This window comes from Somniosus microcephalus, chromosome 4, assembly GCF_052327205.1.
Source record: "Somniosus microcephalus isolate GS21.2 chromosome 4, FLI_Smic_1.0, whole genome shotgun sequence".
NCBI lineage: Eukaryota > Metazoa > Chordata > Chondrichthyes > Squaliformes > Somniosidae > Somniosus > Somniosus microcephalus.
The window spans coordinates 167,783,554-167,796,132 of record NC_140990.1 but is presented as its reverse complement, the minus strand read 5'-3'; the positions used below and the strand labels follow the sequence as shown (position 1 = coordinate 167,796,132).

Sequence of the window (12,579 nt, the reverse complement as noted above, 5' to 3'; positions counted from 1 at the left end):
AAGATGCAGTGCAGCAACTCCGCAAAGCTCCTTCAACAGCACCTTCCAAACCCGCGACCTCTACCACTTAGAAGGACAAGGGCAGCAGACGCATGGGAACATCACCACCTACAAGTTCCACTCCAAGCCACACACCATCCCTACTTGGACCTGTATCGCCGTTCCTTCACTGTCGCTGGGCCAAAATCCTGGAACTCCCTTCCTAACAGCATTGTGGGTGTACCTACACCATATGGACTGCAGCGGTTCAAGAAGGCTGCTCACCACCATCTTCTGGAGGGCAATTAGGGATGGGCACTAAATGCAGGTCTAGCCAGCGACGCCCACATCCCATCAATGAATTTTAAAAAAATAACCTATTAGAATCATAGAATAGCACAAGAGGAGGCCCGTCGAGCCCGTGTGCCGGCTCATTGCAAGAGCACCTCAGCTAGTCCCACTCCCCCGCCTTTTCCCCGTAGCCCTGCAGGTACTTATCCAATTCCCTTTTGAAAGCCACGATTAAGTCTGCCTCCACCACCCTTTTAGGCAGTGCATTCCAGATCATAACCACTCGCTGCGTAAAAAAGTTTTTCCTCATGTCGCCTGTGGTTCTTTTGCCAGTCACCTTAAATCTGTGTCCTCTGCTTCTCCACCCTTCCACCAATGGGAACAGTTTCTCTCTATCTACTCTGTCTAGACTCCTCATGATTTTGAATACCTCTATCAAATCTCCCCTCAACCTTCTCTGCTCTAATGAGATCACCCCCAGCTTCTCCAGTCTATCAACGTAACTGAAGTCCCTCATTCCTGGAATCATTCTCGTAAATCTTTTCTGCACCCTCTCTAAGGCCTTCACATCCTTCCTAAAGTGCGATGCCTAGAATTGGACACAATACTCCAGTTGAGGCTGAACCAGTGTTTTATAAAGGTTCATCATAACTTCCTTGCTTTTGTACTCTGCCTCGATTTATGAAGCTCAAGATCCCGTATGCTTTTTTAACCGCTTCTTAACCTGCCCTGCCACCTTCAGTGATTTGTGCACATATACCCCAGGCCTCTCTCTTCCTGCACCCTCTTTAGAATTATATCCTTTAGTTTACATTGCCTTTCCTCATTCTTCCTACCAAAATGTATCACTTCACTCTTCTGTGTTAAATTTCATCTGCCACGTGTCTGCCCATTTCACCAGCTTGTCTTTGTCCTCTTGAAGTCTATCACTATCCTCCTCACTGTTCACTATACTTCCAAGTTTTGTGTCATCTGCAAATTTTGAAATTGTGCCCTGTACACCCAAGTCCAAATCATTAACATATATCAAGAAAAGCAGTGGTCCTTGTACCAACCCCTGGGGAACTCCACTGTATACCTTCCTCCAGTCTGAAACACAATCGTTCACCACTACTCTCTGTTTCTTGTCATTTAGTCAATTTCGTATCCATGCTGCCACTGTCCCTTTTATTCCATGGGCTTCAACTTTGCTGGCAAGCCTATTGTGGCACTTTATCAAACACCTTTTGGAAGTCTATATACACCACGTCAACCGCATTGCCCTCATTAACCCTCTCTGTTACCTCAAAAAAACTCGATCAAGTTAGTTAAACACGATTTGCCTTTAACAAATCCATGCTGCCTTTCCTTAATTAATCCACACTTGTCTAAGTGACTGTTAACTTTGTCCCTGATTATCGTTTCTAAAAGCTTCCCCACTACCGAGGTTAAACTGACTGGCCTGTAGCTGCTGGGTGTTTCCTTAAACCCTTTTTTGAACAATGGTGTAATATTTGCAATCCTCCAGTCCTCTGGCAGCACCCCTGTATCTAAGGAGAATTGGAAGATTATGGCCAGTACCTCTGTGATTTCCTCCTTAACCTCACTCAGCATCCTAGGATGCATCCCATCCAGTCCTGGTGACTTACCAACTTTAAGTACAAGCCAGCCTTTCTAGTACCACCTCCTTTATCAATTTTTATCTCATCCAGTATCTCTTTCACTATGACTTTAGCAGCATCTACTTTCTTGGTGAAGACAGATGCAAAGTATTCATTTAGTACCTCAGCCATGCCCTCTGCCTCCATGCGTAGGTGGTCTTTTTGGTCCGTAATCGGCTCCACCCCTCCTCTTACTCTTTTATTATTTATATGCCTATAGAAGACTTTTGAATTCCCTTGTATGTTAGCTGCCGATCTATTCTCATACTCTCTCTTTGCCCCTCTTTTCTTTTTCACTTCCCCTCTGAACTTTCTATATTCAGCCTGATTCTCACTTGTATTCTCAACCTGACATCTGTCATACGTGCTCTTTTTCTGCTTCATCTTACTCCCTATCTCTTTGTCATCCAGGGAGCTCTGGCTTTGGTTGCCCTACCTTTCCCCCTTGTGGGAATGTACTTCGGCTGTACCCGAATCATCTCCTTGTTAAAGGCAGCCCATTGTTCGATTACAGATTATTGTATAGTACAAGAATGTTAAGGAAGCTATTACAATAGGAGATGCTCAGAAACAAAGCTGTAGTTATAAGTTATATGGATAGTGATAGGCTGACCCAAGAGTGCTGTTTTCACCTTAGTCCCATCAGACGTAGTCCTGACTAACTGAGAAGCAAGTGAGATGCAATGGCTACAAAAAGAATTGAACAATGTGAAGAATTGAAGGATTAAGAGGATTATCTGCAAGGTTGAATAACATTCGTGACCTGATCACAGCCCTGGTGGCAGTAAATAAGAAGGACTGCAAAATGCCTATTGTTCTCTGTTCATGTAATCCAGGATCAGGTTCGTATGTCATGATGGTTGGGTGTGGAAAAACATTGAAACAAGAAAGAAAAAAACACAAATGATGGAAGTCTGAATGAAAAAGATACGCTGCTTGGGTAACTACTTGAAGGGGGAAAATATACAGGGCTATGGGGTAAGGGCAGAGGACTAGGACTAACTGGAGAGCTCTTTCAAAGAGCTGGCATAGGCACAATGGGCCAAATGGCGGCCTCCTGTGCTGTATCATTCTATGATGCCAGAAATGTACAGCAGCCAGCATCTGAAACACGTTACCGTTTTAGGTAGGACTCTTCCGATTAAGGGCCTCAACTGAAACATTAACCTATCTTTCAGTTCCAGATACTAACTGACCTGTTGTGCATTTACAACATTTTGTTGTGTGAAAATGTTGAGATGGGTTGCAAATGGTTGGTGGTATAGTTGCTGTATTAGAAGGCACATCTCCTTCAATCAAATCACTGCCTACAAGTTCAGTTTCAATCATGCTGTCTGAGAAGTGCTGGGGGGAGAGTTGGAAAGGTGGGTCACTTAAGGGAATCCTCATGTGCTTCCTAGTGGTTAGCTATGAAGCCCTTTACTCGCAGCTGAGGAGGTTACTTACTGAATGTATTAGAGTATGGAAAATGTTATATTCCCAGCAATATGCATAATCAGTTATCACTAGTTTTTGAAAGCATCTATTTACGAATTGCTTCCACTTTTTGAATCACTCAACTTTGTATATTTTCATGGAAATGATATAGCACAGAAGGAGGCCATTGATTTTGAGCACCACTATAAAATCTCCCCATAACCATTTCTGCTCTAAGGAGAACGCTCCCAGCTTCTCTAGTTTCTCCACATAACTGAAGTTCCTCATCCCTGGTATCATTCTGATAAATATCCTCTGCATCCTCTCCAAAGCCTTCACATCCTTCCTAAAGTGTGGTGCCCAGAATTGGGCACAATACTCTATGCCTCTGTTTATAAAGCCAAGGATGGCACATACTTTTTAAACAGCTTTTAAAATTGTACCATTTAATTTATATTGCCTCTCATTCGTCCTCCAAAAGTGCATCATCCCACACTTCTCTGAATTAAATTTCATCTGTGTGTCTGCCCATTTCACCAGTCTATCTATGTCCTCCTGAAGTCTCATTCTACCCTCCTCATTGTTTACTACATTTCCGAGTTTTGTGCCATCTGCACACTTTGAAATTATGCCTTGTATACCCAAGTCCAGCTCATTAATATATATTAAAAAGAGCAGTGGTCCCAACACCGACCCCCGGGGAACACCACTGTAAACATCCCTCCAATCTGAAAAACAACCGTTTACCACTACACTCTGCTTTCTGTCTCTTAGCCAATTAATCCATGCTGTCACTGCCCCTTTAATCCCATGGACTTTAATTTTGCTAAAAAGTCTATTATGTGGTACTTCACATCAAATTCCTTTGAAAGTCCATATACACAGCATCAACTGCACCACAACAGAAAATGCTGGAAATACTCAGCAGGCCAGGCAGCATGAGTATTTCCAGCATTTTCTGTTATTTCAGATTTCCAGCATCCGCAGTATTTTGTTATTATATCAACTGCACCACCTTCATTAACCCTCTGTTATTTCATTAAAGAGCTATATCAAGTTTGTTAGACATGATTTGCTTTTAACATATGTGATAGCTTTCATTTATTAATCCATCTTCTTCCAAGTGACACTTAATTTTATCTTAGATTATGGTCCCTAGAAGTTTATCCATCACAGACGCTAGGCTAACTGGCATGTAGTTACAGGAAACTTTCTGGTATCTGGCACGGACGGGACCGACGTGGTGCCGGTTCAGCAACAACTCCGGATAACCGAACGCTATAGTGAAAGATACGGACCTTAGAGCTCCGTATGAAGCAACAAACCCTGTTGCTTAGCTTCAGAACAATGTCCACAAGTTGCAAGCGTCTCTGTAGCTTAGCAACAGCTGCAGCCAAACCCTTGCCTTCCTCAATTTGTTGCTGTGCAAGTAATAAAAGTTAGCTGAAACCGACTCCTGAATTTTGCCGGTTAACCGACATTTCTGGTTATTTAGGGGCCGGTTAATCGAAAGTTTCCTGTAACTGGTTTATCCCTCTTCCCTTTTTTGAACAAGGGTGTAACATTTGTATCCCTCCAGTCCTCTGCCACCACTCTTATATCCAAGGAGGATTGGAAGATTGTGGCCAAAGCCTCCGCTATCTCCACCCTTGCTTCCCTCAGCAACTTAGGATGCATCCCAGCCGGACCGGGTGACTTTTCTACTTTGAGCGCTGCCAACCTTTTAAGTACCTCTTTATCTATTTTTATCCTATCCAATTTCTCTACCCCCTCCTCCTTTATTTTGACATTATCAGCATCCTCTTAGTGAAGACAGATTCAAATACTCATTTAGTACCTCAGCCATGCCCTCTGCCTCCACAAGAAGATCTCCTTTTTGGCCCCACCCTTTGAAGAAGAAATCTTTTAATATTTAAACGTAAAGCAAATCTGCACTTCCTTATGCAGAATGGGCGTGTAATTGGCAAGTTAAATTCAATATAGATAAATGCAAGGTGGTACATTTTGGGAGGAAGAATTTGGTTGGAAAATAAGAGTAAATGGAGTAGTTTGTGGGACCTTGCTGTGTGCAAATTGGCTGGCTTGTTTCCTACATGACAGCAGTGATTACACTTCAGAAGTACTTCATTGGCTGTAATTTTGTTTTTGGACGTCCTAAGGCTGTGAAAGAAACTATAGAATTGCAAGTTTTTTTTTAATGGTGTGTCGAAAGTCAGTTGACATGCTAATAAGTTGATCACAATGGAGGAGAGAAATGGAGGTAAGGGTGTGTGCAGATACTCCGAGAAATGGGTAGAAATGTCCAACATACATGTTTCATTATTTATTACTCGCCATGTTAAGCTACACTAATATAAAACACCTAACATAAATAATCAAATTACTGTCATTTTTAATAAGTGACCATCACCTTTGGAGACTGGTGAATATAATTGATTGTAATTCAAGCTTGTAGTGTCAACTTTTATCAGTAACAAAACTCCCTTCCATGAGGAGAAATTGGCTATAATCTGTAGATCATATTAGGCTCCAAATATTTGAAATAGGAAAATTTAACAAAAATAGATTTACTCTGGTGTTATAAAAGGATTAGAGGCAGGCTGTTAAATATTTTATGGCTCCATCTCTTGATTTAATACTTTTCTGAATGGAAATCTTGAGGCTATGTCTGATATTCAGATCCCTGCAGACTTACTGCTGAAGGTGATTAAAACCAGATGCTTCACTAACCCGTAGGACAGAAAAGAAGCTATTCTTGAAATTAATTACTGTGGACAAATGTGCTACAAGAGAGCTAACGTCCTCTTGTTTCCCCTACAAGGGGTGAACTGTCATCTAGATGCAGCAGACACATGCTGTACACAGCAATAGGAAAACTTGAGAATTTTCTGTTAACATGGCTTTATTTTTTCCCCTAACCCCAGGCCCGTGATACTTAATGGGGGCAAATCAACTAGCGCCTGGGCGCGGGTCCGCTAATGCCTCCCGCGAAATTCAGCAGGTGGTTAGCGGCGACACTAACGGGTAGCACCGCTGGTGATGATGTCACCGGCGTGCGCAGCGCCCCGCTCGCGTCCCGGCTGTAATATTGGGTGGCGCTCCCTGACTTACTGCCGGACGCTACGTCTGACGGGGTCAGGGGGGCCTATCTGCAGTTGGGGCGGCGCTAGTTAAAGGGGAGGTGGTGGGCGGCCATTTTTGTTGCTGGTCGCCTGCCAGCACCTGCCCCCGTTGTTGTCCCTGGCCCCTATGAAGCCCCCCCCGCGGGGTGCCGGCTGCTCTCTATGAGCCCGGCACTCCTCTTGAGTGCCGGGCTCGTTTGCCAGCACTCCCGATCCCTGGTGGCCCAGCTGGGCGCCGGGACGTGCTGCGCCAGGCCCTTTCCCTTTAATAAGGGGAGGAAGGCTGCAGTACCGCGGCATGTAGCACCGCGGTTTTGGCTCGCAGCGCCCCAAGAGGGTCGTGGGGCGCTTCCAGTAGCGCCCCTCCTCCCTATGGGGCACTACCTGGGAAAATTGGCTGCGGGGGCGCTAACTTTTTCAGGGCGCTACCAAATTTATACCCTGATACCTTTTGACAAATTTTCTTCCCTTCCCTCCTTCCTTTAGGTGTTGGCTCCTGCTGCACAGATTGCCCTCTGCCACCATGACCAAGTGGGCAGTCTACGTAGGCACGCCTAAACAATGCGTGATGCCAGGTTATTGAATTGTGGGAGATATTGCAGCTAAGACTAATGTTGTCCTCATCCAGTGCCCATATGTGCGCTTTCCAACATGGCTCACTGGATAGTGATCAGAAGCTTATTTTTCCCCTCTTCAGCCCAGAGGCACTGACACTAGCCGTACCCTTCTTCTGTTCTTTCCGAGAGCAGCCAACTTGCCCCAGATTGGGATGAACCTGGGACCTTTGGTCTGTATGGCTCAGTTTACACCCTAACTTTACCAACTTGGCCATCAGGCGAGGATACTTTAAACCTTTAATGATACATGAGTAATCTTTCCCTGTTTAAGCTTGATGTAAATTCTACCTGATTTATATATGTGCTTAATTTGTTTTAATTGTTTTAATTTAATACATTTTGAATCACTTTTTTTTCATTCAGTCTCTGCAACAACAGCTTGCATTTATATGGCGCCTTTAATGTAGTATAACGTCCCAAGGTGTTTCACAAGAACGTTGTAGAACAAAATTTGACGCCAAGTCACATGAGATATTAGGAGTGATCAAAAGCTTGGTCAAAGAGGTAGGTTTTAAGGAGCATCTTAAAGGCGAGGCGAAGAAGTTTAGGGAGGGAATTCAGGAGCTTAGGGCCCAGGCAGCTGAAGGCACGGCCACCAATGGTGGAGCGAAGAAAATCGTGGATGCGCAAAAGTACAAATGAAAGGATATTGGGAATAGGGTGGGACTAAATGAATTGCTCCTTCAGAGAGCCAGCAATGGTGCGATGGACCTGTTGGCCTCCAGTGCTATAGAATTCTATAATATATTAGTGTTTTACACTTCATAATGTAGTTATGCTACATTCTGTAAATGTTTTTGCAGATGTTTCAACATCATTATTGTATCGCTAGACTTGGTGCCATTTGTTGTGTTTAGTTTTGGTTAGCTGAGCCCCCCCCCCCAATCTCTTCTGGCAGATCTCTGTTCAAATCATTTTTGTCTCCCAGTTGCATGAAATTCGTGCATTCTTGCCAGGGACCAATCCCCAAAGTACGTACATTATGTACTGTAAGCTCAGGAAAGATGAGAGGAAGGGAATACAGGAGAAGGGAAGTGGTACCGAGGTTTTCTCATAGTTACTTCTGTCTGATCGCAGCTGAAACTTCAGCGGCAGCACTTTGAGGGACTGAGCTCTATATAAACAGCTTGTTTATGTGCCACTTTGGGGGGCGGGGGGAGGCTGCCCTCTTTACTTCCCATGGGCAGACTGAGAATAGACCCCCAGCTGAGGTTCCTTGCTCAGACCTTCTCCAGCATTTGAGGACAGTCTGGTACCCAGAAAACGGTTGCTTGCCACGATTTTCAAACAACTGCATTTACGCAGTTGTCCACTTGTTACTGCAGTGCTACTGAATCTGCCCCCATGATAAGAACATAAGAAATAAGAGCAGGAGTAGGCCATACGGCCCCTCGAGCCTGCTCTGCCATTCAATAAGATCATGGCTGATCATCGACCTCAACTCCACTTTCCCACCCGAACTCCATATCCCTCGATTCCCCTAGAGTCCAAAAATCTATCTTGGCCTTGAATATACTCAAAGACTCAGCATGCACAGCCCTCTGGGGCAGAGAATTCCAAAGATTCACAACCCTCTGAGTGAAGAAATTCCTCCTCATTTCGGTCTTAAATGGCCTACCCCTTATCCTGAGACTATGCTCCCTAGTTCTAGACACTCCGGCCAGGGGAAACAACTTCTCAGCATCTACCCTGTCATGATGTGAAAGCACTGGCATTGCTGGGCTTCAAGAAGCAGTTGTGTGGAGGGTTTTGGAGAGAAAAACATCGTAACCGTGGAGTGCACTAATAATTTGTGGTGGGACTATTTCTGACCTCGTCGGTGAGTGGTGCTACCAGCCGGCAGATTACCTTTCTACCAGCTAACTTTTCAAACATTGACCTTGCCAGGTGTTCACAAGTTGATGGGTAGTTTACGAGGGGCTCAACCCAGTGCTGCATTTCTGCATATGTTTGCCAGTTGAGTATTTATTTTATTGCAGTTTTTTCGTTAAGGGTTCACGGCCAAAAGAGGTGCTGTTATATTTTTCAGTTGCCAGTTTTAATATTGGCAGGTGAAGGCAGAAAACTCTGTTTAATTAGGTAACGTAATGAAACATATATGGTGTCCTTGATGTGATTCAGCTTGGTAGTCATGGTTGCTTCACTCTATCTTTTATGAATGGACAAATCCCATTATCTGAACTGTCAGAGCTTGACCTGCAAACTGAAGTCCATTGGGAAAGGAAGATAATGATTTATTATGTTGTAGTCAGTTTGAAGTATTTTTAACCAAGTGTTTTGATTTTCTATTTGCTTTTAGTGACGCACATTATTGTTCCCAATGACCATGCTCCCTGTACCATGAAGTGTTTGATGGGGATCGTCTCTGGTTGCTGGCTTGTGGATTTGCAGTGTAAGTAGTCCATTAGATTAAAATAATTGCACTCTAATTTACATCAACGTTCAGCAGTAGATGGAACAGCAAGGCCAGAGATTACACAGGGCTGCTGGTAAATGTAGATGGTTTGATATTGGGTCAAATTTTAAAAGCATTCATAGTAAATCACTTGCACTTTAGAAGTGTTAATTCATCATGTGATTCTTACAGGTGGATCTACCTGCTGCTGCCTGTTATTTACTGTGAAATAATGCAAATTCCCAGCTCGTAATATCTACTCAGTACTTATCTGCACGGCTTTGTGATAAACTTTGCCAGGCTCTAATCTGTAGTTCCATTTTTCTTGTATCTGCTGTGCTTGAAACAGCACTTAGCCTGAGCAAAAAAGTGACATTTTATGGAATTCAACTTGCTGTACTAGGGCGTATCTTATTTAAAAGCCAACTCTTGTTTATCGTTTTCAATTTTCTCAGCTGTTTCATGCTGGATACGGTTCTGTGGCTGCCAGCAGTCATAGAAACATAGAAGATAGGAGCAGGAGTAGGCCATTCGGCCCTTCGAGCCTGCTCCGCCATTCAATGTGATCATGGCTGATCGTCCAAATTCAGTACCCTGTCCCTGCCTTTTCCCCATATCCCTTGATCCCTTCAGCCTCAAGAAACATATCCAACTCTTTCTTGAATATATTTAATGAACTGGCCTCCACCGCACTCCGTGGCAGAGAATTCCACAGGTTCACCACTCTCTGGGTGAAGAAATTCCTCCTCATTTCAGTCCTAAATGGCTTACCCCTTATCCTTAGACTATGACCCCTGGTTCTGGACTCCCCGGCCATCAGAAACATCCTTCCTGCATCTAGTCTGTTCAGACCTGACAGAATTTTATAGGTTTCGATGAGATCCCCTCTCAATCTTCTAAACTCCAGTGAGTATAAGCCCAATCGACACAATCTCTCCTCATGCGTCATTCCTGCCATCCCAGGTATCAGCCTGGTGAATCTTCGCTGCACTCCCTCCATGGCAAGAACGTCCTTCCTCAGGTAAGGTGACCAAAACTGCACACAATACTCAAGGTTCGGTCTCACCAAGGCCCTGTACAACTGTAGCAAGACATCCTTGTTCCTGTACTCGAACCCTCTTGCTACGAAGGCCAACATACCATTTGCCGCCTTAACCGCCTGTTGCACCTGCATGCTTACCTTCAGCGACTGGTGCACAAGGACACCCAGGTCTCTTTGCACTGCCCCTTCTCCCAATCTATTGCCATTCAAATAATAATCTGCCTTCCTGTTTTTGCCACCAAAGTGGATAACCTCACATTTATCCACATTATAGTGCATTTGCCATGTTTCTGCCCAATCACCCAACCTCCAAATCGTACTGGAGTTTCCCGACATCCTCCTCGCAGCATACCCTCCCACCCAGCTTTGTGTCGTCTGCAAATTTGGAGATATTACATCCAATTCCCTCGTCCAGATCATTAATATATATTGTGAACAGCTGGGGTCCTAGGACCGATCCTTGCGGTACCCCACTAGTCACTGCCTGCCACTCGGAAAACGACCCGTTTATTCCAACTTTTTGCTTTCTGTCCGCCAACCAGTTCTCTATCCAAGTCAATACCTTGCCCCCAATCCCATGTGCCTTAATTTTGCACGCTAATCTCTTGTGTGGGACCTTATCGAAAGCCTTCTGAAAGTCCAAATACACCACATCCACTGGTTCTCCCTTATCTATTTTACCAGTTACATCCTCAAAAAATTCCGGTAGGTTAGTCAAGCATGATTTACCTTTTGTAAATCCATGTTGACTTTGTCCGATCCTGTCACTGCTTTCCAAGTGCTCTGCTATTACATCTTTTATAGTAGACTCTAGCATTTTCCCCACTACCGATGTCAGGCTTACCGGTCTATAATTCCCCGCTTTTTCTCTACCACCTTTTTTGAATAGTGGGGTAACATTAGCTACCCTCCAATCCATGGGTACCGTTCCAGAGTCTATCGAGTTCTGGAAGATGATCAGTAATGCATCTACTATCTCTAGGGCCACTTCCTTAAGTACCCTGGGATGTAGACCATCAGGCCCTGGGGATTTATCGGCCTTCCGTCCCATCAATTTTCCTAACGCCATTTTCCTACAAATACTGATTTCTTTCAGTTCCTCGCTTTCATCAGACCCTATGTTCCCCGGCATCTCTGGGAGGTTATTTGTGTCCTCCTTTGTGAAGACAGAACCAAAGTATGCATTTAGTTGGTCTGCCTTGCTCAAGTTGGCCATCCTTCATATGTGACCCTAGGCAGACTATTTGGCCATGGAAGCCATCATAACCATAGCTCTCCCCTGGAATCCACAGCAGAAAGACCCTTTCCTGACTGCACATTTTCAGCATGGGTCACTGGATAGCAATCAGCATAGGCTAGCCCTGACTGATTTTTTGTTAACCTCTCCAGAGCTGCTGAGGCCAAATGTAGCACCCTAAATGGTGCGCTTGTTGAGACGTGCTCACTCGGCACAGATCAGGCATCAGAGCAGATTTTCTGCTTTGTGGGGCTTAAGAACTTACCACAGAAAAGTTGCAACACATTGCATGGCTGGCTTTCAAGGCACACATTTATTTATATTCAAGTTGCTCTTTGGAGACCTACACAAAATATATTATGGAGGTGAAAATGTCTAGGTTTTATGTTACCTGCTCAGTGATTTTCAGGGCAAGGAACAGAGAAGACATTATCCATTTTATGATTTGGAGTTATTGTTTCACTGCTGGTCATGCGATTAAGTATCTGTGTCTGATGTGACTGGGGAAAGAGAAGTAATAAATTAGAATAATGAATGGTTAGGATGTATCACTAAAGTGTTTGGTGTTGTGCAGTCACTCAGGGCACTGTGTATGCACTAATGACAAATCCTATAACTAATTATTGACAGTGTGTGCTTTTATACTTTGAACTGCTCTATCTATTACTCTTTATTGTTCTATATCTATATATTTTTTTAGGTTACTTCTCTCTGCACAGGCATACCATTGACTTCTGATAAAAGAAAATGTACATATAGTAAAGGAGCCAAAATACTGTTTTGGAGCTGCTGTGTTCTTTCCCTCCAGTTGTCAAAGGAAACTGATCACATTCTGTATAG

General features: G+C 44.0%; 1 protein-coding gene across 2 annotated transcripts in view; it reads left to right on the top strand.

Moving 5' to 3' along the window:
- Positions 1 to 12,579, top strand: part of bard1 (BRCA1 associated RING domain 1) — a 188,041-nt gene that overhangs the window by 151,889 nt on the left and 23,573 nt on the right. Inside the window, exon 9 of one of the 2 annotated variants that reach the window (XM_085985430.1) lies at positions 9,365 to 9,457. The exons of the other annotated variant lie outside the window; for it this stretch is intronic. Within the exon in view, the coding sequence (XP_085841556.1) occupies positions 9,365 to 9,457 (93 nt within the window). The remainder of the gene's footprint in view (positions 1 to 9,364; positions 9,458 to 12,579) is intronic. 2 annotated transcript variants of the gene reach the window in all.